Below are 24423 nucleotides of genomic sequence, written 5' to 3'. Positions count from 1 at the left end.
ATGTTATTCTGCTGTCAGGAACATGAATGGTGATATCAGCTCCATGTTATTCTGCTGTAGTAATCACTAATGAGACTCTTGACCATCACAGTTTCACAAGCTCTCCATCCAAATTATATTATTGTCACTTTGTAACGACATTTTTAAATTGTTGTTTACATTCTAGCAGCCAATGGCATCGCTGGAAAGATTTGAGTCTCAGAAATAAACAGAATTCTGCTCAGTCAGACTTTGTTGTCACTTTTATTGATCACATGGTATCCTGATGTATTGATCCTGAACCTCAGATCAGCAGAGAAACAGATGGCCACACCTCTACTGTTAATGGATTAAAAATGGAAAATAAAAGCCTGTAGTTGTTTTACTACAAGATAAAACTTTAAAACCTCAGAGAATCATTCAGGTAAAACAATCCTGTTTATTAAAGAAAAAACAGAACAAAACATTGGTCATGAAGCCATTTTGCAGAAAACGTTCAGATACGGTTCATTAAAGTTCAAACATGTTCCTGAGGTCGAGACTCAACACTTTTATTTTGTCTCGAATTTGGATGTTTTTAATCTGATACCAATATTTTGGGACTGAAGCTGCAGCTTTATGTGATTTTCTTTTTTTTATTTAGCCATTTTCACATCATGACTTCAAACAGATCTCAGTATTCAGTGTTTTCCCCCAGAAAGTATTTATTGTTGTCAGGGAGGAAAAGCCTCAGAAACATTCAGAGCATCTTGGGACATGAAAACTCTCCACTGGAGCCCAGGATGATAATTATAATAACAATTATAAAAAAAAACACTTAGTGCGACTTGCTTCAAATTAAAGATTTAAAATTAAAGTCGTAACCATACAGACTAAAATATTTAGAGTTAACATTCATTAAAGTCAAACTAATGAATCTGTCGGGTCACATGAGAAGGAAGCTGTCTGTCATTTTAAATAAAAACAAATCCGGCATTTAGATAAACAGCAACATGAATGTTTAACATTCAGACCAAAGACGTTTAAACACCTGGGACAAGACTTTAAGTTGATGTGACCCCCTCGCCTCTGGCGGCCATATTGTCAGCTTGTTAGCTAGCTAACCGCAGCATCTGGTAGGGCTGAACAATTAATTGAAATTTTATGGAAATCACAATATGGCCGACTGCAATTTTCAAATCACAGGAGGCGCAATATTTGTTAAAGGTGAAATGTGTCAAAATATAATTTTAAAGTAAATATTGTGGTGCTGCAGAGATGTCCTGGCCTACACATCATATTCTACAGACTGAAGAAAACATCTTTGTTTGGTACAGATCCCCGCAAAAATCACACCATAATGAGAATAATGATGTAAAAATTATCATTCCCTCTAATATCGCAAATCATATCGCAATTGCAATATCAGTCGCAATTAGATATTTTTTCAAAATCGTTCAGCCCTAGCATCTGGTCAGCTGACCATCACTGTCTTGTTAACACATCTGATTAGCACACTAGCTAACATAGCTAGTAGCAGCTAGCGTTAGCATGTTCACATTAACATCAGTGTGTTTGCTGGCTAGTTAGCTAGCTAACAGTTTGTTCAGGTTAACTGAGCTGACTCTTCTCAAGCTCCAACTCTTCATGTTTTGGAGTAGAGACTAGGGCTAAAGACAAGACAGTTTACTGTGTCACAGTAACCTACATTTGGAAACAAATCCACCTTATCACACTATTCACTTTTACTGAGAACGTTACTGAATGGATCTACAGCCACACCACAACAAGCTGACTCAGCTGCTCTCTGCTTCAGCTGCTTCACACACATTTACACTTTATTCACTAACACACAGTTCACACTGTTCCTCCATCATGGAGACAGACAGACTGCTGGAGATGAAACTGTAAAGCCTCTGTGGATGTAGATATAGATATAGGGACAAAGATATGGATGTAGTTTTACCATAAAGACCAATGACAGTATGAGAACCTATATAAACCTGTTGTACTTCACTCTTTCTCATACAGCTGTGTGTGTGTGTGTGTGTGTGTGTGTGTGTGTGTGTGTGTGTGTGTGTGTGTGTGTGTGTGTGTGTGTGTGTGTGTGTGTGTGTGGAAGCTCGTCCACCGGTCCACATCATTATAGCTCATTCAGCTTTTCTTTCCAGCTGGGTCAATATGGTGATATGGGAATGTAAAGTTATTTAAAGTATGAAAACAGGTTTTTAAATGTCCAGGCAGAACACAGACAGACTTCAGATCAACTCAGTTAACATTTAAAAGCTTCCTCTAATTATTTTCCATGACACACGACATGCAGGCAGAACGAGGCTCGGTCATGGAGGAGAGAAGGAGGGAGGAAAGGAGGGAAGGAGGGAGGAAAGGAAGGAAGGATACAGAGAGCGCTGACATCTTCATGCTGCTGCCTCGTCTTCATTCTACAGACAGAAACAACAGACACATCAGCAGCAGGAACCTCTAGGACTTCTAACTCCGACACAATACCCAGGAAAATATCCATATTCAAAACCAGTTTCGATACTACGGGAAAATAAACAATATTTTAAAAGTTGTCTGAGCTCAAACAGTGAGTGAGCTTATACCGCACCATTCACGTCTGGAATGATAACTATAAAGATAACTATAACTATATAAAGACTTAAATCGAATGTCTGTGTTCACACTACAGCTGTAACTATAAAAACATCCAAAACGACAACTATAACTATAATTATATTCCTGGTTCCATCTCAGATCGTCTCTGATCCATATCTGCTGATACCGATCGGCCATATCAATAATGTTTTTGTTGTGTTACAGCAGCTGGTGTAGCAGTATTACAGGTCTAACAGTTTCCATTTTACACACATTTCATCCATCAAATTGAGTCCTGGTTAAAAAGTTTCCACATTTTCTTTTTTTCTACCTCAATATTTACTTATTAATTATCGTTATGTAAAGAAAACCATGTGCGTTCTAGTAGGGCTGGGCGATACGGCTGAAATCAATATCATGATAATCATAAGGATTTTTTTTAGATATCGATATAGATCACGATATGGCTCACATAAGCGAAATCACGTTAAATAATCAAATTAATGATTTTGGTGTGATGTCAAACTAAACTGAAATTTTCACATAATATTCCGACCAGACTTCATTTTGTCTTGAGTTTCTATATAAAATGAGTTTGTTCTCATCGGTTCAGACCGGACTGTGCGTCTCCATATCCCAAAATCACCAAATCATGACAATATAATCCACTGAAACGGATAAATGATAATATTGAATTATCGTTCTAGTTAGCAGCTTGATTCAGTGAGAAACCGAAGCTCCAGACTCAGACTGCTGCCTCTCTCCTGTGTTGTTGACTCAGTTAAATAAATGAACATGTTCTTCAGAGAGAGAAATGAGACTTTTCAGTTTCCTCTCCTCTGTTCAGGGAGGGGAAGGAGCGGTGTGAGGGACTGGGACTGGGACTGGGACTGGGACTGGGACTGGGACTCGTCCATGAAGATTTATGGGGTTTTTGTTTTTTTTATGATTTGTTTATGAGTTTTCATCAAACAGCGTATCACAAACAAAACACAGGTACACCTCAATACAACACATGGAGCTTCACAGTTACAACAACAAGAGAGATTAACAAACAACAACATATCCACAAACAAACTAAATAATAAATAAGTAAATAAATAAGTAAATACATAGAAGGGGAGGAAAATATATATTAAAAAAAAAAGGAAAAAAAAGGGGGGGCTATGAAGTAAGTTATGGTTAAAGAGAGGTCGGGGTGTAAATATACAAAGGTCAGATAGGTAGGCAGGTCAAGGTCAAAACTAAAGAGGGCAGAGATAGAGGTCTTTCAGCCGGGAGGTGGCGGGATCATTTGAATACTATCTATATGTTCTGAAAAGTCTATATGTTCTGAAAAGTCTATATATTCTGAAAAGTCTATATGTTCTGAAAAGTCTATATATTCTGAAGTCTACATATTCTGAAAAGTCTATATATTCTGAAGTCTATATATTCTGAAAAGTCTATATATTCTGAAAAGTCTATATATTCTGAAAAGTCTATATATTCTGAAGTCTACATATTCTGAAAAGTCTATATATTCTGAAAAGTCTATATATTCTGAAGTCTATATATTCTGAAAAGTATATATTCTGAAAAGTCTATATATTCTGAAGTCTATATATTCTGAAAAGTCTATATATTCTGAAAAGTCTATATATTCTGAAAAGTCTATATATTCTGAAGTCTATATATTCTGAAAAGTCTATATATTCTGAAAAGTCTATATATTCTGAAAAGTCTATATATTCTGAAGTCTACATATTCTGAAAAGTCTATATATTCTGAAAAGTCTATATATTCTGAAAGGTCCTGCCAAATTCCATCTAACTCAGGTATGGAGCCTCGTAGGGTACGCTTGATTTTCTCCAGCTGCATAAAATGCAGCACACCCCGAACCCAACGAGGAAGAGTGGGAACGTCGGCAGCCTTCCAATTCATAAGAATTAACCGCCTCGCCAGCAGAGTTAAAAATGCCACAAAATCCAACACATATTTGGGCAGAGGAGACTCAGCTGGCAAGACTCAATGGGGACAGAGGGGACTTTGGACAGAGTGTCAAAAACAGACTCCCAGCATACCCTAGTAATATGAATGTAATTATAATTTCTGTCCGTTATGTATCATGTTTGTGAAGTTGTATCTCCTGCTTTGTGTTTTGTTAAGGTATTCAAAAACCTACGGAAAAAAGTGGTTTTGTACATATTCCGAACTGGAAGTCTATGTAATTGTTGCCAGAACACCATAAAAAAAAAAAAAAAACAGACTCCCAAAACGAAGAGAGAGAGGGACACAACCAAAACATATGACAAAGATCAGCAGGGTTAGGGTTAGTATGTAGGATCAATGTCAGGAAAAGTCTTTGCCAGCCTCCACCTGGACCCATGAACCCTGTGAACCACCTCACACTGCAGAACCCCAAGTCCGGCACATGGAGGAGCGGTGGACTCTGTAGAGGATTGCCTCCCAGGTCTTATGATCTAATTCTTCCCCCAAGTCCTGTGACCAAATTGTACGTAATGTGAAAGATTTGTGTTTTTTTTGTTTTTTTTGTTTAGCAATTTTTTATTGATTTTCCATTAAACCCATCTCACATTTTTTGCAGCATAAATTGGAAAAGAAAAGTGTATACAAGCATGAGACAGCTGCATTATTCAAATGATTACAATTATGAAAGGTACCCCATCGACCGCGGCGTCCCTGGGCGGAAGGAAACGTGACGTCCGGGTCGGGATCGGACCGGCTGTTGGATTAGCGGTAAGTCTGTCTGACCTGGAAGCTACTTAGTTAACTCGCTACCTTCTGCTAGCTAACAAACCAAACAGCATCATGTCTTGGCCAACCGGACCGCAAATGTGCTTTTATCCTGTTTTCAATATGAGGGAGGGAACAACATGTCAGCATGGGGCTGGGCGATATGGACCAGAAATCATATCTCGGTATTTTTAGGCTGAATGTTGATACATGATATATATCTCTGTATTTTCTACACAGTGGGCTAAATGTTCAGCTGTAAGTAGGGCTGGGCCATATGGACAAAATCAAATGTCACAATATTTTTGACCAAATACCTCGATAAAGATATCGCGACAATATTGTAGGGATGACTATTGGTGCTTTCACTAAATATTTACACAATGAGATTTTTGATAAATAATCATCAGTAATGTGGATATAATGACTAAGTGGGTAAAGACAAATAATAGAACAGCTAGAACAGTCTGGTAAGTTCAGGAAATGACATCACTTTACTGTAATGCAGCCTTTAAAACCAGGAAAACACACTTATGCCATATCACCATATTACCATATCCAAGATCTAAGACGATATCTAGTCTCATATCACGATATCGATATAATATCCATATCTTGCCCAGCCCTAGTCTGCAGTATCCTGTTGAAACCCGTTCAGATGTTTCTCTCAACACGAGCTACAGACTTTACTCTCTGATCCTCAGTAGATGGTCTGCAGAGTCTCTGCTGGTAAAGACATGAACAGCTTCACTCATTAGCTCCATTATCTCTCATATAAACAAAGCACAATAATGTAATGAAAGTGCCATAAAGAGCATTATTATCTGCAGATGTTCAGTTTACTCACAGACTGTAGGCTACTGTGGATATATTTCATTAGTTTAATTTTATTAGATTCCTTTTTTATTCGTTCAGTTAATCAGTCTGCTGGATATCCACCACACAGGGCCGGGCGATAATTCAATATTATCGTTTATCGTCTTTCAGTGGAATCATATCGTGATGATATGAAGATATTTTGATATCGTGACACATTTCTGCTGTCTGACCTGATGACAAGGAAGTTTTACTTAGAAACTCTGATAAAATGAGGTTTGGTAGGAATATGATTTGAATATTTCTGTTTTGTTTGACATCACACCTGACATCACCATTCAGTTCAATGAGATGAACATTCATCTGATTATTTAACGTGATTTTGCATCATGAACCATATCGTGATATATATTGATATCGAGAAAAATCCTTATGATTATCATGATATTGATTTCAACCATATGGCCCAGCCCTACACCACAGGTTTTTAGAGTGCAGCTGACTTTTAAACAAATCATCCAAATCACTCTGAAGGGCAGCAGGCGTGTTTGTGTGACCACAGACTGAAGTGAGTCTGTGGTCTGTGGTCTGTGGTCTGTGGTCTGTGGACTGTGGTCTGTGGTCTGTGGTCTGTGGTCTGTGGTCTGTGGTCATGCTGTACGCTGTCAGGCTGCAAACACAAAACAGCCCACAGCCTCACACAGCAGAACAAACGTGACCAGCTTCTACTGAAAATTTTATAATTTTACCTTAAATCATTTTTTTTTTACACGTGGAAAAGCTCACTTGGCACCCGGACTAGGAGGCTTGTAGCAGCCAATAATGTAATAACTACCGTTAATGTAATAACTGCCAATAACGTAATAATCTTTCCGTTCTTAATGTAATAAAAGTCGATAATGTGTTAACTGGCCAATAATGTAATACAGTTTCTGAACCAATAACGTAATAGCTTTTTGCGCATAATGTAATAAGTTATTACATTATTGGCTGGGTTGAAGAAAAAAATCATGAAAATGTAATAACTGGAGCCGATAATGTAATAATATACTTATATCACTTTAAGTTTTATTTATTGGCTATAAAGTGTCACACTTCCATGACACCTTACTGTTGCCTCTTTCAAATAGCTGCTCAAAAACCTGACCACACACACACACACACACACACACACACACACAGACACACACACACACACACAGACACACACACACACAGACACACACACACACACACACACACAGACACACACACACACACACACACACACACACACAGACACACACACACACACACACACACACACAGACACAGACACACACACACACACACACACACACACACACAGACACAGACACACACACACACAGACACACACACACACACACACACACACACACACAGACACACACACACACACACACACACACACACACACACACACACACACACACACACAGACAGACACACACACACACACACACAGACACACACACACACACACACACACAGACACACACACACACACACACACACAGACACACACACAGACAGACACACACACACACACACACAGACACACACACAGACACACACACACAGACACACACACACACAGACACACACACACACACACACACACACACACAGACACACACACACACTAGGAATTCTGACTGTTTCAAAGAATGGAGAGATGAATGGAGAGATGAATGGAGAGATGAGCTGGCTAGGATAGCTTCTTTTGAGCAGCTTATCCATAGAGTTAAGAATAGTTTAAATGTTTTCAGGAAGATCTGGGGTCCCTACTTGGAAATGATAGGTGGAGATGATTATCATGACAATTAATATTCATATACCCCTTGGGCTGGAGGATGGTTCGGTGTCTCGGTGGAGTCGTGTTGTGATGATGTGAAGATGTCTTAATGTCGTGACACGTTCCTGCCGTCTGGGCGATGAGTAGGGCTGGGTACCGAACTTCCATACTTTTATGGCACCGACCGAATTACGTCGGTACTACGGAGTACCGATTCACGTAAAATCAATCGGTGCCAAATTTCGGTACCTGAGAGCGCATCTGGGTGAGAGAGTAGAGAGAAAGAGAGAGAGCGAGACTCTGAGAGCGAGATTACGTCACCCCTGCAGCTTGTTGCTTGTTGTCAGGGCGATGGCGAGCCGAAAGCGGCCCCAAGTGTGGTTACACTTTCAAAACTTGACGCAGACAACGCTCGCTGCAATGTTTGTGATGCGAAATACAAAGCTGGCCATGGGGACACGTCTAACCTGAGGAAACGCCTGGTCAAACACAAAATATTTGTTAAAGCTGAAGAGTGTAGCCTACCGTATTTGATAGCCTGAAAGCAAAGTCCCCCGCAGCAGCCGCAGCTAGCTACGTACACACGTTAGCCTGCAGCCTGCAGCCTGCAGCCAGCACTGAAGAAGCTGAACCCTCCACGGACGACGAAACTTTAAGTGAGGCATCGACAACTTCATCGACATGTTCAGGTAATTAATTAGCTAGTTGGATAAGTTGTTGTTGGAGATAACTGGGCTTTTTTCATTGTCTTGGCTGACGTTAGCTTAGCGTTTTAACTAGCGTTATCATTATCATCAGCTCGTGAGTCGTGTTGTTTACACTCTTGCTTTCACTGACAGGTCGCCCTGTCCCGCTCTGACCCCGCCCTCGTGGCACAGAAAACGTCGTTACGGGGCGCCCCGGTGGCTCACCAAGTAGAGCGCATACCATAAGGCTCAGTCCTTCCCGCAGCGACTCGGGTTCGAATCCGGCCTGCGGTCCTTTGCTGCGTGTCCTCCTCTCTCTCTCCCCTTCCTTACTGGCTCTATCAATAAAGCATAAAATGCCTAAAATAAAATCTAAAAAAAAAAGACTCGTTACGTCGTTACCCCGCCAGAGAGTCAGTGAGTGCCACAGGGCAGTGACCACGTTCATTGTTGAAGGGGGAGGTAGGGAGGGGGTTTATTTTGTGTGGTGTGTAAAATGTTCTAAATAAATAACAATGTTGAAGTTGAGAAGTTTGGACTAATATTTTACAACTGAAATTACATATTTGTTATTACAGAGAGAGTAAAGTACCGAAAAAAGTATCGTTCAGGAACCGGTATCGAAGTCAAGGTATCGGTACCGGTATTGGTATCGAAAAATGTTTAACGATACCCAGCCCTAGTGATGATGCAAGCAGGTTTCACTTGGAGGCTCTGGTGGGATGAGGTGTGGTGGGAATATTGTTTGAGGATTTTGGTTTTTGTTTGGCATCACGCCTGACACTGCCGTTCGGTTCAATGGGACGAACATTGATTTGATTATTTGACGTGAGTTTGCATGTGCGGGCCATGTGGTGATGTGTGTGGATGTGGAGAAAGGTCCTTGTGATTATGATGATATTGATTGTAACCGTATCGTCCAGCCCTGTGTACCCCGTCCTCTCACTGTCTGCTCAGTGAATGAATATGAGATGTAATATTGTTGTATGGTAGCTGTGTTACACACTGTCAAGAGGAATGTGCATTTTCTTTTTTTTTTTCTTTTTCTCTTTTCTTTAAATTTGAATATTGTTTGTAAATTTATAATGTATGTTCAAATGCTGAAAAAGCAATAAAAAGTTTAATCACAAAAAAAAAAATTAGTCAGAATTCCTAGTGTGTGTGTGTGTGTGTGTGTGTGTGTGTGTGTGTGTGTGTGTGTGTGTGTGTGTGGTCAGGTTTTTGAGCAGCTATTTGAAAGAGGCAACAGTAAAGTGTCATGGAAGTGTGACACTTTATAGCCAATGAATAAAAACTTAAATAAAGTGATATAAGTACATTATTACATTATCGGCTCCAGTTATTACATTTTCATGATTTTTTTCTTCAACCCAGCTAATAATGTAATAACTTATTACATTATGCGCAAAAAGCTATTACGTTATTGGTTCAGAAACTGTATTACATTATTGGCCAGTTAACACATTATCGACTTTTATTACATTAAGAACGGAAAAATTATTACGTTATTGGCAGTTATTACATTAACGGTAGTTATTACATTATTGGCTGCTACAAGGCTAAATGCTAAACAAATAAGATGCAAGTCGGGGTGTAGCGACACACTCGGCTACAATGACGATATTATTAACAAAGTTTAAATGGAAACCAATTATGACTGGAGAAGATTATTTCCTTATTGCTTAGACATAAAATGTCAAAAAAACAACAATATTTTCAACTTGAAGTTTAACTTATTCCTACAGTTTCTTTTAGAGCTGCAACGATTAATCAATTAATCGATTAGTTGTCAACTATTAAATTAATCGGCAACTATTTTGATAATCGATTAATCGGTTTGAGTAATTTTTAAAGAAAAATAAGTCAAAATTCTTAAAATGTGTTATTCTAAAAGTATCGGTAATAAAAAAATGTAGTATTATATCATTTTTAAAGGCTGGATATTGTGATACTTTCTAGTATCGGTATATACAATATATATGCAACCCTAAGTAGTAGTACCAGCAGTAGTAGTAGTAATAGCAGTAGTCGGCAAAAACCTAAAACATCAGCAAAAGTAATGGAGTATTATATTAGCAAATTGTATTAGTTATATTAGCAGTAGTGGGAAGTAGCAGGTTGGTGAACCCGTCTGTTGCAGCTACATCTTATAACAACAGTCTGATGCCGCGGGTCCAAGTGCTTCCTTTCATTCACTGCACATGGAGTCAGTAAACCTGCTGAAACTTTAACATCTTATACAACAATATATGAATATTATATGTGTGTGTGTGTGTGTGTGTGTGTGTGTGTGTGTGTGTGTGTGTGTGTGTAGCAGGCCAGAGCAGGCAGTGTGTTACTGACCTGTCACGTTCTTCTACTTCGTGCTCAGGCGCGGTCGTAAGATAAATCCAATAATAAATCCAGAGATGAAAGCCAGGAGAACACCGATGACTATTCCAGCGATTTCTCCTGAAGACAGCGGTCCAGGTGGTCCAGGTGGTCCAGGTGGTCCAGGTGGAACTACAACACAACAAAACACAACACAACACAACCTTTACAACACAGTACTGACCTCTGACCTGCAGCTTCAGTACTGACCTCTGACCTCCAGCTTCAGGACTGACCTCTGACCTCCAGCTTCAGTACTGACCTCTGACCTGCAGCTTCAGTACTGACCTCTGACCTCCAGCTTCAGTACTGACCTCTGACCTGCAGCTTCAGTACTGACCTGTGACCTCCAGCTCCACATCTGTCTGGGTCTGGATGATGCCGGTCTTGCGCACGGTGCAGGTGTAGGTGCCTGCGTCACACCGCCTGGTGCGGCGCAGGGTCAGGCTGAGGTCTCCGCTGCTCAGCGCGTCGCCCCGCAGCGTCGTGCGGTCCCTGTACCGCGGGTTCTGGGCGTCCGGCAGGTCCACGCCGTCCCGCCGCACGTGCACGATCGTGGGGTTCAGGTCTTTGCGGCTCCACTCCACTACGGAATCCTGATCCACCGGAGCTTTGACCTGGAAGGGCAGCGTGACCGATTCCCCCTCCTCCTTCACCATCTTCACCACCTGCTCACCCAAGGCATGCTGGGAGACTGGGACACACACACACACACACACATCATATAAAAGCATATCATACCAGAGTTTCGAGCATGAAAATCTAAAGGCTTTTCTAACTCGTGCTGCCAGTTTGAGTCCCTTTGCTGTGATGTAGGGCTGCAACTAACCATTACTTTCATTGTCGATTAATCTGTCGATTATTTTCTCGATTAATCGATTAGTTTGATCTATAAAATGTCAGAAAATGGTGAAAAATGTGGATCAGTGTTTCCCAAAGCCCAAGATGACGTCCTCAAATGTCTTGTTTTGTCCACAACCCAAAGATATTCAGTTTACTGTCATAGAGGAGGAAAGAAACCAGGAAATATTCACATTTAAGAAGCTGGAAGCAGAGAATTTTGACTTATTTTTCTTTAAAAATGAATCAAACCCATTAATCGATTATCAAAATAGTTGGCGATTAATTTAATAGTTGACAACTAATCGATTAATCGTTGCAGCTCTAATATTAACACAAGATTACATTTCTTATAACTACAAATGAGGCACAATATGCGAAATAAACCTGATGTACCTTATGGCTCTAACATACTACATTACCCGTATACTGAATACTGGATACTGAATACTGTACAGTAAGAATAAGAGTAGTAAATATTATAAATATAAAGTGTAGGAGTACCGATGGATATGTACAGTAATTTTTGGGCCACCCAGTGGACAGAGCAGAGCGACCCAGTTGGAAGCTGGACGGCGATGATCGGACAGAAATTCAACCGCCTCTCTTAAAGTGGAAGCAGAGCGAGAAAGGCCGACGCAAACTTTGGAAATAAGATCAAATCCAAGGCGGAGGATATTGGTATTATTTATTTATTTTTTTTACTTTTTATTTATGAACATTTTTCACAGTATAAGGACAACAAGCAAAAAGAAAACAAGAAACAAAAATATAAAAAAAGCAAACAAATATGAGGTCATGGGGTGATCAATAAATCAAGGCAAATTTGCCTACTTTAAAATAAAATATTGCACGATACATACAATAATTATGAAAGATCTGTCTTATTGGCTAAATAAACACACCATTTTTCCCACCGTTTTTCACCCACTTCTTTTTGGAGCCGTATGGAGTCGGTCATCTGTTCTAGAAGATGGTGTATGGTGTGTAGGTGTTTAACAATGTTGACAAAGAGGCCAGCAGTACGGCAGTTTTTCTGAAGCCAATATTTTGTAATGGCCTTTTTACTTGCTGCCAGCAAGATCTTTAGGAGGTAGGCATCATCTTTACTTAACCCGTCAGGAATATGTCCAAGATAGAGGGATGTAAATGTTGTTCTGATACTAAAACCCAGGGTTTTTGAGATGATTGTTGTTACTTCCTTCCAAAAAATCTGAATAAAGGGACAGGACCAGAAAACATGAGCATGATCAACCATAATTTCCCCACATTCCCTCCAGCAGCATTGCTGAGTGCCAGTTTGTTTGGACCTCTGCTTAGGAGTGATAAAAAAGCAAATCAGGTTCTTCCAACAGAAGTCTCTCCAGGTCCAGGAGTTGGTGGAGGACGACTGCGTTTCCCAGGCATTCAGCCACATGTCTTCAGTTATTTCAATGTCCAGCTCCTTTTCCCATCGTTGTTTCACATAGTCCGTAGTGTCCTTATTCAGTGATGTGATGCCATTGTATAACTTGCTTATAAGACCTTTATTGCTTCCTGAGTTATAAGCATCAATAAATATATGAATAACAATTGGTGGCTCTCTTGGATTAGAACCTCTTACTTTTTTACAAAAATAATCACGAAGCTGTAAATACCTGTAAAAGTCCTGCCCACCCAACCCATATGTCTGACATAGATTATCAAAACTATTAAACTCCCATTTTTTAACAATCTTGCATATGGAAGTGATACCAAAATAGACCCATTGTCTATATCTACGATCTTGTAACGCTGGCGTAAAGTCAGGGTCATCTGTCGGCCATCTAAGCAGTTTAAGCTCTCTTTGAAGTTGGAAACGTTTAATCACTTCCACCCATACTTTCAGTGAGAAATTCACCCATTGACTCGCCGTCTGTAATATTTCCTTCTCCCTGCCAACACAGCCAAGCAATGACTGTATTGGTGCATCTATTAAAGATAACTCCATACTCTTCCATTAAGCTACATAAGATGGGTTACACCAATATACAAGAGGTCTCAACTGAGCTGATAAATAATAATCCCTTAAAGATGGGAGGGCCACGCCCCCCCTCCCCACCGGCAGCCAAAGGGTAGAGAATTTCACCCTTGGTCTCTTTTTATCCCAAATGAATCGTGAAATACGCTTATTCCATTCTCTAAATTGTTTCTGAGGGATTTCTACTGGAAGTGATAGGAAAAGATATAATAATCTGGGAAGAATGTTCATTTTAACTGATCTGAGCCTGCTGCCAAAGTCGAGAGGGAGCAAGCCCCACCCATTGAGGTCATCATATATTTTTTTGTTAATGCAAGTGTAGTTAATATCAAATAACCGTGACAGATCTTTGGGCAAACTTACTCCCAGGTACTTGATGTGAGATGAGTGCCAATTGAAATTATACTTAGCAATGAATTCTTGCGTGGGAGTGTAATTAAATGTCATAACCTGGGTTTTATGTATGTTAAGGACATACCCTGAATATACCCCATATGTTTCCAACATTTTCATTAGTAGAGGCAGGCCTGAACCTGGGTCTATGATTGTAACCAGTACATCATCTGCATACAAACTTACTTTATACTCCACTCCTCCGATAGATATACCCTTTAATTCTGTCTCCTGTCGTATTGCTTTGGCCAGAGGTTCGATGAATAAATTAAAGAGACTGGGGCTAGCGGGGCAGCCCTGCCTGCAGCCACGTCGCAGAGTTAAGGAGTTAGAAAGGCTACCATTAACTTTTATTCTTGCAGTAGGAGAAGAATAAAGTGCCTGAATACAACGTATAAAATCTTCACTAAAGCTGAATCTGTTCATTACTAAATAGAGAAATTCCCACCCAACCGAGTCAAATGCTTTTTCAGCATCTAAACTGAGAATAGAGCTAACTTTTTCCTCATTAATCCGCTCAATAATATGTAGGGCTCTCCTTATATTGTCTTGAGTTTGTCTGTTTTTTATGAATCCTGTTTGATCCTCATCTATTAACAAAGGCATTACAGTTTCCATCCTCTTTGTTAAGATAGTGGCATACAATTTATAGTCTGTGTTCAAGACACTGATAGGTCTATATCCTTTACAGTCCATCCTGTCCTTTCCTTCCTTGGGGATAACTGATATAAAAGCCTCCCTCCAAGAGGGGGGGAGAGAGCCTTCTTTTAAAATATAATTAAAACAAGTCTCCAGCAAAGGGAGCAGGTGTTCTCTCATGGATTTGTACCATTCTGGGGGGAACCCATCAGTACCAGGTGACTTGTTAGTGTTCAGGCTTGAAATAGCTTTATCTATTTCCTCCATTGTTATTGGTGAGACAAGTTTATCATTCATTTCTTTACCAAGCCTAGGGAGGTCTAGGGAATCCAGAAATTCAACAATTATATGTCTATTAACCTGGTCTGTCTGGGAATATAAAGATTTGTAGTATGTTTCAAATGCTTTTTGTATACCATCCAGACTGCTAGTAGTCTATATTTGTAACAGGGTCTCTAATCTTATAAATGGTGTTTTCTGCTTGTTGTTTTCTGAGCCTCCAAGCTAGCAATTTTGCCGCTTTGGGGCCTGCCTCATAATATCTTTGCTTCATAAACCTTATGTTTTTCTCACCTTCCTCACTTAGTATTTTATCTATTTCCTGCTTGGCATTTCTAATTTGGTGTATAATAGAGGGCTCTTTATTGGCAATATGTGCTTGTTCTAGATCTCTCAATTTTTCCTGCAGTCTTGATAATTTTTGGGCTTTTAACTTTTTCAACATGGCCGTCCTGGCTATGATCTTCCCCCTGAGAACAGCTTTGGCTGCATCCCATAATATACTAGGGTTTACCTCCCCATTATCATTGTCCTGTAAATATACACCTAAGTCTATCTCCATTGAACTTCTAAAAGTGGGATCGTTCAACATGCCAGTGTTTAGTCTCCACAATGATTTTTGCTGTCTACCATCTAAATGTAATGTTAGATAAACCCCAGAGTGGTCTGAAAGGTCCCTCTGGCCTATTCTACAATCTTTCTATCTGTGTAGATCCTTGTTAAACATAAAGAAATAGTCTATTCTTGAATAGACTGCGTGTCGTGCAGAATAAAAAGTGTATCCTGGGTCTGATCCATGCACGGACTGCCATACATCTATCAGTCCCAGGTCTTTGAGTACCCTGTTTATACGTTTTTCAGTAAGATTCCTTCTTCTTTTCCTATTGGTTGTAGCTAATAAAGGGTTAAGAAGCATATTAAAGTCTCCTGCACAAATAAGGGTCCCGTATGTTTCTGATGCAATCAAATCAAACACCTTTCTAAAAAAAGACAAATCACTCCCAGGGGGAGCATAAACATTTAATAATGTCACCTCTTTTTGGTTTATTTTCCCCTTTATCAGAACAAATCTTCCCTCTTTATCGCTTATTTCAGATATGAACTCGAACCGAGTCGAATTTGAGATCAAGATGGCGACTCCCCTTTTTTTTACCATTTTTATATGATGAGAAGAAAGTATTCCTAAAGCCCATTTTCTTAAGTTTTTCGTGTTCAACACCAGAGAGATGAGTTTCCTGCCAAAATGCTATATTTATCCTCTCCTTTTTCATTTTAGCTATCATTTTGCTTCTTTTAATTGGATTATTTAGCCCATTTACATTCAATGAGAGTATGTTATAATATTGGTAATGCATTCATTTTATTTTTGAAACATTGCACTTGTAACATCCCAGACCTCAAGAAATAAACAAAGTAGAATAAAACAAGAAAACTCGAAGAACTATAATACAGGACATTGAACTGAGCTTCCAACAAAAAAGGTGCCATGTCACCTTCGGCAGTGAGGGGGGCTGGCCACAAGGTGGGGCCCCTCGGTAGCAGGAAAAAGTCTTGTGGCTCGCTGTCTGTGATCCGTAGGTATCAGCCGTTCATTATACATAAAGAAAGAAAATAATAAAATAAAAAGAAAGGGCTGGACAGGGTTTTTAATGTCATTAGTGTATTCCAACACGATAGAAGGCGCATCTTCGGATCCAGATAAAAAAAAAATATATAGGCTATATGTAAAAAAAAAAAATCTCACCATCAGTACAATCCGGTAGCGGGAAATTAAGAATAAATCGCTCACTCATCCCCTGCTGCAGCTCCAGGCTCCGTCCTACGGTACTCCTTCAGCTTCTCCTGGATCTGCCGCTGGAACCGGTTCTTATCTCCACCGCGCCGGGTCTCGGACATCTCCCGCGGTAAAAGTCGGGCCGGCGTTTCCTCCGATATGCCCTTATTCTTGATCCCACGAGTAACTTCACTCACGGTGAATCCCCGTTTCCGCAGATCTCCCGCTGCTTGTGTCGCGTTGTTATACAGGACTGAGCCGGTTCCAAAGAAAACGCATTCTGGTTAACGGAGTCTGGAAGCGTATTCCGTTCTCCTTCAGCGCCTTCTTAACGGGTATATATATATTCCTTCCTCTTATTCTGCACGTCCGTTGCATAATCATGATCAAAGTACACTCGTTTGTTTTGGACTCGTAGCTCCTTCTTCCAAGCGGTATGGAGAATCTTCTCTTTAACTGAGAACTGGAGGAACCGGACCACCATAGAGCGTGGTGGAGCGCTTGCAGGTGGTTTTGGTGCCAGGGCGCGGTGGGCGCGTTCTATCTCCAGGTCACGGCCCCGGTCCAAGCCAGGATCGTCTCCCAATTCCGGGACGCCATAGATCCTGATATTGTTGTGCCTGGAGCGCCCTTCCAAATCAGACACTTTATCCTGTAATGCCCGTTGGTTACTCAGCAGCTGGGTGAGGGCATCCTTGACTCCAATGTCCCATCGTTCCGTATCGGCCATGTTTTCCTCCATCTCTCCTACACGCTTAACTGCTCCTTCTATCTGACTTGTCGCATCTTGTATTTTCCGGTTTATTTCCGTCGTGAATTCGTCCGTTTGTTTCTTAATATCCTCCCGAAAACACGTGCGGAAATCTGAGAGATCTCTTTTCAGTTCGGCCTGGAGCGTTGCCATCCCCGTGGTCACGACTTCACTCACCACTTCGCGGATTGAGTCCAAAGTTTCGTTTTCTCTGCGGCCTCCATCTTGTCCTGTTGGGATTTCGCTAGCCACAACTTCTTTCTCGATTTCTCGTTCGGCATTGTATCGTAACCCGTATCCTCCTTTCTTATTTTTGTCCCCGTTCATTATTACATCGATGTTTATCAATTTGAATTAATAGGGATTCTTGAATTAAGGGAAATTTAAGGCTGATACCGGAGCTCTGTCGCTAAGCTGTCATACCGTGTAGCGCGCCACCGGAAGTCCGATATTGGTATTATTAATATTAATGTGTGCCCTCCTTTAGGGCTGGACGATAATTCAATATTATCATTTATCGTCTTTCAGTGGAATCATATCGTGATGATATGAAGATATTTTAATATCGTGACACATTTCTGCTGTCTGAATTGATGATGACAAGCAAATTTTACTTAAAAACTCTGATAAAATGAGGTATGGTAGGAATATTATTTGAATATTTCAGTTTTGTTTGACACCACACCTAACATCACCATTCGGTTCAATGAGATGAACATTAATTTGATTATTTAACGTTATTTTGCATACATGAACCGTATCGTGATATATATTGATATCGAGAAAAATCCTTATGATTATCATGATACTTTTTTTTTTTTTACTTGCATTCAAATGTCAGTCACATTTGCTGATCGCCATGGTGACACAGAGAAAAAAGTACGACCTGAAATTCAAGCTGTCAGTTTCAAATCTGCTGAACAAAACTCAGAGAGAAGCAGCAGCAACACATTTCTCTGTTGGTCTTTTTTTTTTTTTTAATCTTTTTTCTAAGGTAGGCTACCGGTATTTTGATACAGGGCTCTCCCTCTCTCTGTCTCTCTCCCTCTCTCTGTCTCTCTCCCTCTCTCTCTCTCTCTCTCCCTCTCTCTCTCTCTCTCTCTCTCTCTGTCTCTCTCCCTCTCTCTCTCTCCCTCTCTCTGTCTCTCTCCCTCTCTCTGTCTCTCTCCCTCTCTCTGTCTCTCTCCCTCTCTCTGTCTCTCTCCCTCTCTCTGTCTCTCTCCCTCTCTCTCTCTCTCTCTCCCTCTCTCTGTCTCCCTCTCTCTGTCTCTCTCCCTCTCTCTCTCTCTCTCCCTCTCTCTCTCTCCCTCTCTCTGTCTCTCTCCCTCTCTCTCTCTCCCTCTCTCTGTCTCTCTCCCTCTCTCTCTCTCTCTCTCTCCCTCTCTCTCTCCCTCTCTCTGTCTCTCTCCCTCTCTCTCTCTCCCTCTCTCTGTCTCTCTCCCTCTCCCTCTCTCTCTCTGTCTCTCTCCCTCTCTCTCTCTCTCTCCCTCTCTCTCTCTCTCTCTCTCCCTCTCTCTCTCCCTCTCTCTCCCTCTCTCTCTCTCTCTCTCCCTCTCTCTCTCCCTCTCTCTCTCTCTCTCTCTCTCTCCCTGTCTCTGTCTCTCTCTCTCTCTCTCTCGGGCTATTAATTGAAGTTATATGTATGTTAAGTATGTTTTCAGTGCTGTGTTTTTGTGAGGAGGAACTGTGACTATGTGTGAACTTTGTCGGGTGATAACGTGACATTGGCTGTATTTATAACATTATAGGTCGGCGTTAGCTTGCTAGGCAAGGCAAGGCAAACTTTATTTATATAGCACATTTCATACAAGGCAAATACAATGTACTTGCCAGTTTTCATATGTGAAAACAGCAATAGTTTCACCGTGAGGCTCAGCAATGCCACAATCTGTTATCTGCAATAACGCTGTTAGTGAACTACACAGAATATGTAACGTTATATGTATTCATCATTTCCTGAATGACTGTAGTTCACCTTGCTGTGTCATTACAGCTTACCGTTGTTTATTTCACCGTTACTGTAAATCAGCATTGTGGTTCACGATACAAATGCCAGATTAGCTAAGTTACAGCTAGCTGGCTAACCTTAGCATAGCTTTGTGTACAGTTAGATAACGTTATTTGGCCGGCGCTGCCGCACAGGGGAGAAGTTTGCCTTCAGGGCTTTCTGCCAGAAAGCCTTTCTGACAGAAATCCTCGGTTATGGTTTAGGTAGGGGTTATGGTTTGGGTAGGGGTTAGGGTTACCCTGAGGCTTTCTACCAGAAAGCCCTGAAGGCAAACTTGTCCCGTGTGCCGCTGCCTTGCATCGCTCTTGGCTAGTAGAAGGCATCGTTACACACCTTTGCTTTGTAACGTTACATCATTTATTGTTGGCTAAAATCAACACTATTTGTCATAATAGCTACATAACTTAGTATCATGGATCACGTTAGCTGGTGAAGTGATTTGGCAAACTAGCCAACCAACATATCCTCTCAGAAAGTATTACGTTACGAGCGAGCGAGCTACAGAAGTAGTGAAGCTGAGGAGACGCCACGGGAGAGAGCATCACGTCACATCAGCTGGAATCTCCCGGAGAAAAACGTCCCGAGTCCTTCAGACAGAATGTGTCTTCACACCCTGTGACAGGCGGGTCTCACTTTTTAAGTCACGTTACAACCCGTTCACACATTGGCAATAAAAAACGATTTATACATGTAAAAAGTTTGTAAAAGTTACATATGGAACCTTTAACGTGATTTCACTTATGTGAGCCATATCGTCATATATATCGATATAAAAAAAATCCTTATGATTATCGTGATATTGATTTCAGCCGTATCGTCCAGCCCTAGGTTACAGCTTCTTTTTATGCAATAAATGCAGCTCATTAAGTCATCCTCTCCTTGTGATCACTTTGTTTTAAGTCTTGAATATACCGAGCCGACAAAAATTTTAACACAAATATAAATTTCAGACCGCCTGCTGGGCCATCTGACCGAAGCCGACCGGGCCGATATTTAATGGTTGACAACTAATCGATTAATCGATTAATCGTTGCAGCTCTACTGTGATTTGTTCATTTAGGACCGGTGCCTCGAAATGAATCCAACTTTGGAGTTTCTGGACTTTCTGATCTTTTTCCTTAGAGTGAACTGAATGGCTCTTCATAACGTCCAGGCGGTGTGCTGCACACCCTTCAGCCCAGCAGAGGGCAGCACATGCTAATGAACCAGTATTGTGAGGGAGTCCATGTGATACATGCAGACTCCATTTATATTTTATTTTAATATTTTGTCTTTCCAGTTTTAAACAGTGACCTTCGAAGTCATGGTTTATTTTTAGGATTATTTTCTATTTTATACTATGTTGACAGTATAGGAAATAGTAATAGTAATTTTTTCTCATTGGTGTTTGTGTGTTTATCTGTTAAGAAATGAAATGACCATTATTTAATATTATTTGCGATATCGCTTGAGTAAAGTTAAAAGATTAGTTAGAGCCTCAGCAGAGATGCAGAGCTGCTTCTCACAAATATTATTATTTTATTATTACTTCAAAAGATAAAAAACAATCTGGATAAGTGGAAGTTCTCTGCATTCTTGTTGCAGATGAGACTGAACTTCCTTGACTTTATCTCCTGATTTCTTTCCTTTGTTATTGTTCAGATCAACTTCAGGCTCTGGGATTAGCCAATGATGATACAACTGACCAAGGAGGGTAGGGCCGGCCGATATGGTTGAAATCAATATCATGATAATCATAAGGATTTTTCTCGATATCAATATATATCACGATACGGTTCATGATGCAAAATCACATCAAATAATCAAATGAATGTTCATCTCATTGAAGCGAATGGTGATGTTAGGTGTGATGTCAAACAAAACAGAAATATTCAAATAATATTCCTACCATACCTCATTTTATCAGAGTTTTTAAGTAAAATTTGTCAAAAATGTGTCAATGTGTCACGATATTAAAATATCTTCATATCATCACAATATGATTCCACTGAAAGACGATAAAAAGGCCTGATGGTGTTTAAGATCAGAAAAAGAACAGATAGCTGGATTAGGACTCCATGTGGAGACGTTTTATTTTGTAATTGACACCTTTTGTGGAATAAATCATCTATTTTTTTTATCTTACACCTGCCTCGTTTACGCCATATGGATTATTAAGCTACAGAAGGCTGATGTGGAAGTTTGCCTGGAAACCACGAGTCAGAAACTTTACTTCCTGTGAGAGTGGCAGAGGAAGGTTTTTATTTGAGTTATTTTAGCCCCTTCACAGTTTACTGAAACTTGAAAAGCAGAATGACCCACTGGCTCAACAACACACCACTTCCTCAAAGTGAGTGTGTGTGTTTCTAAATCAAGGCTGTGCCCAGAGGTGGAGGATAAATGTGACAGATGTTTGAACTGGGGCTGTCATATGAGCCTTGTGTTTATCTTCTGCCCACGTTTACATCATTTTTGGTCCGGTTATTTTAATATAATGTCGACCATACTGGGAATACAGCTGCAGTAGGGCTGGGCCATATGGTTGAAATCAATATCATGATAATCATAAGGATTTTTCTCGATATCAATATATATCACGATATGGTTCATGATGCAAAATCACGTTAAATAATCAAATTAATGTTCATCTCATTGAACCAAACGGTGATGTTAGGTGTGATGTCAAACAAAACAGAAATATTCAAATAATATTCCTACCATACCTCATTTTATCAGAGCTTTTAAGTAAAATTTGCTTGTCATCATCAGGTCAGACAGCAGAAATGTGTCACGATATCAAAATATCTTCATATCATCACGATATGATTCCACTGAAAGACGATAAATGATAATATTGAATTATCACCCGGCCCTAAGCTGCAGCCCTGTCCACTGCGTCAAAAGACAAAGTGTTTTTTCTCAAACTTGAGAAAATTAAGTATACGAGGGGGTACACTGATAGGTTTTTTTATCTTATCTTACAGATGTGCAGGTCCTGCAGGACTACGGGCTGGTTTGGTAAATTATGTTGTGTGTGTGTGTGTGTGTGTGTGTGTGTGTGTGTGTGTGTGTGTGTGTGTGTACTCTTCACTATCACTGAGCCAGGGTGGGGTGTGTCAATGTTGGTGTGTTTGCTGTCTTTTTTCTTCTGCTCTTTCTTGTATGTGCGTAGTGTGTGTGTTCCTTACTGTCATTTTTCTTTTATACAGTAAAAAAAATCTAAAATGTACACCCCTATGCTCATTGTTATGTCGTTTAATACTGTTTTCAAAAAAAATATTTTGCAACAAAAAAAAAAGAAAGTGAGTGTGTGTGTGTGTGTGAAGGTAAACCAGCAGCAGACAGATAAACCTGCAGGGCTTTGGACCTGGATCAGTAACAGTGTTCCTGTGGCTCACTGCATCCTGAACTGATGATTTACAGAAACCACATGAGGAGCTGCTGCGGGATCTGTTGATGAGCCGGTTCAGACTCGGCATGTTTCCACCTGAGAATGATTCACTCAAAATAATCCGTGTGACACACAGCTGAACCGACAGGCTCTCAGCTTTCTGCCGCGTGGGAGAAAAGTCGCCTTAAAACAACCGAAGTGATTACCAATGTACGTCATCATAATCATAATTATTGGTAGTTTTTGTAGTAAATATTTAGGTTAAAAGCATTTTGGGCATATCGGCCGGTATCGGCCTGTCCATCATCGGACCCAGCCCCACGTTCCGTCGTCTCGTACGTAGTGAGGTCACACCAGGTGACGTTATAGCATGTGGAAATGTAACGTCGCCCTGCTTATAAACAAACTTCCCCACCAGGTACAACATGATGTCAGACATTTTACGAATCGCCGGTGTTGTCTGGTACTTTCGGCAACTCGATAATCCACCAGGCAGAATTTAGTTCAAATAAAACCTCAAAGCGGATCATCCTCGCCGCTGGTTACCGCCTTCCACGGACTGTTTAGGCGGAAAAAGATTTGGTTAACAGGCAAATCAATTCAAGAAATCGAACAAAGTGCCGATTGTTGCACGGCCGAAGTGAAGGGCGGATCCTTCCGGTCCAGAAAAGCTCTCGCCTCATGTTCTACCCGCTGTGAACGTTCGCCGATAAGCACGGAAACGTGAAACTGCAGTTTTCTAATGAAGCTCGGCGTCACGTTCTGATACCGGAGAGCGGAACGTCATATATCAGGTCGATATCTTACCGTGCAGAAGGACAAACACCAGCAGCAGCTTCATGTTCAGTTAAAACAACAAACCAGTCTACTGTACTCTACTGTACTCTACTGTACTCTACTGTACTCTACTGTACTCTGCTGTACTCTGCTGTACTCGAGGTGCGGCGGACTCGTCAGTTTCCTCTTCGCTCTGACCAACTGTCGCAGAAACTTAAGTTTGCTTTCGATTTAACCGGAAAGTTCCAACACCCACCAGTGTCAAGTTATCCACAATAACGCAGAGAATTCCCGGCTATAGATTTCAAAATAAAAGCCGTTTCGACCAAGACGAGTTGCATATTTTTTTTAATGCCAGTGGTGGAAAGTAACTAAGTACGTTTACTCAAGTACTGTACTTAAGTACAATTTTGAGGAACTTGTACTTTACTTGAGTATTTCCATTTTATGTTACTTTGTACTTATACTCCACTACATTTTAGAGGGAAATATTGTACTTTTTACTCTTTTACTTTACTTATTTATTTCACAGCTATAGTTACTAGTTACTTTTCAGATCAATATTTTATATTTAAAACATTTGATCATTTATAAAATAACTATAAAATAGCAT

At 40.4% G+C, this 24423-nt stretch overlaps 1 protein-coding gene across 1 annotated transcript; it reads right to left on the bottom strand.

Annotated features, from left to right (window-relative positions):
• Positions 1-398: 398 nt before the first annotated feature.
• On the bottom strand, positions 399-24006 carry LOC139663624 (myelin-oligodendrocyte glycoprotein-like). Its single transcript, XM_071542346.1, has 4 exons — positions 23841-24006; positions 11321-11674; positions 10954-11112; positions 399-2399 (listed from the first exon to the last, which is right to left on the bottom strand). Exons 1-3 carry the CDS (start codon positions 23872-23874, stop codon positions 10967-10969), a joined length of 534 nt encoding a protein of 177 aa, XP_071398447.1. The 5' UTR covers positions 23875-24006; the 3' UTR covers positions 399-2399; positions 10954-10966.
• Between the last annotated feature and the right edge of the window lie 417 nt (positions 24007-24423).

Source organism: Centroberyx affinis, unplaced genomic scaffold, assembly GCF_046629955.1.
Source record: "Centroberyx affinis isolate AG114_WGS23_722 - 3 ecotype Tasmania unplaced genomic scaffold, CSIRO-AGI_Caff_v1 ptg004058l_1, whole genome shotgun sequence".
Taxonomy (NCBI): domain Eukaryota; kingdom Metazoa; phylum Chordata; class Actinopteri; order Beryciformes; family Berycidae; genus Centroberyx; species Centroberyx affinis.
This window is presented reverse-complemented; position numbering and strand designations above follow the sequence as displayed.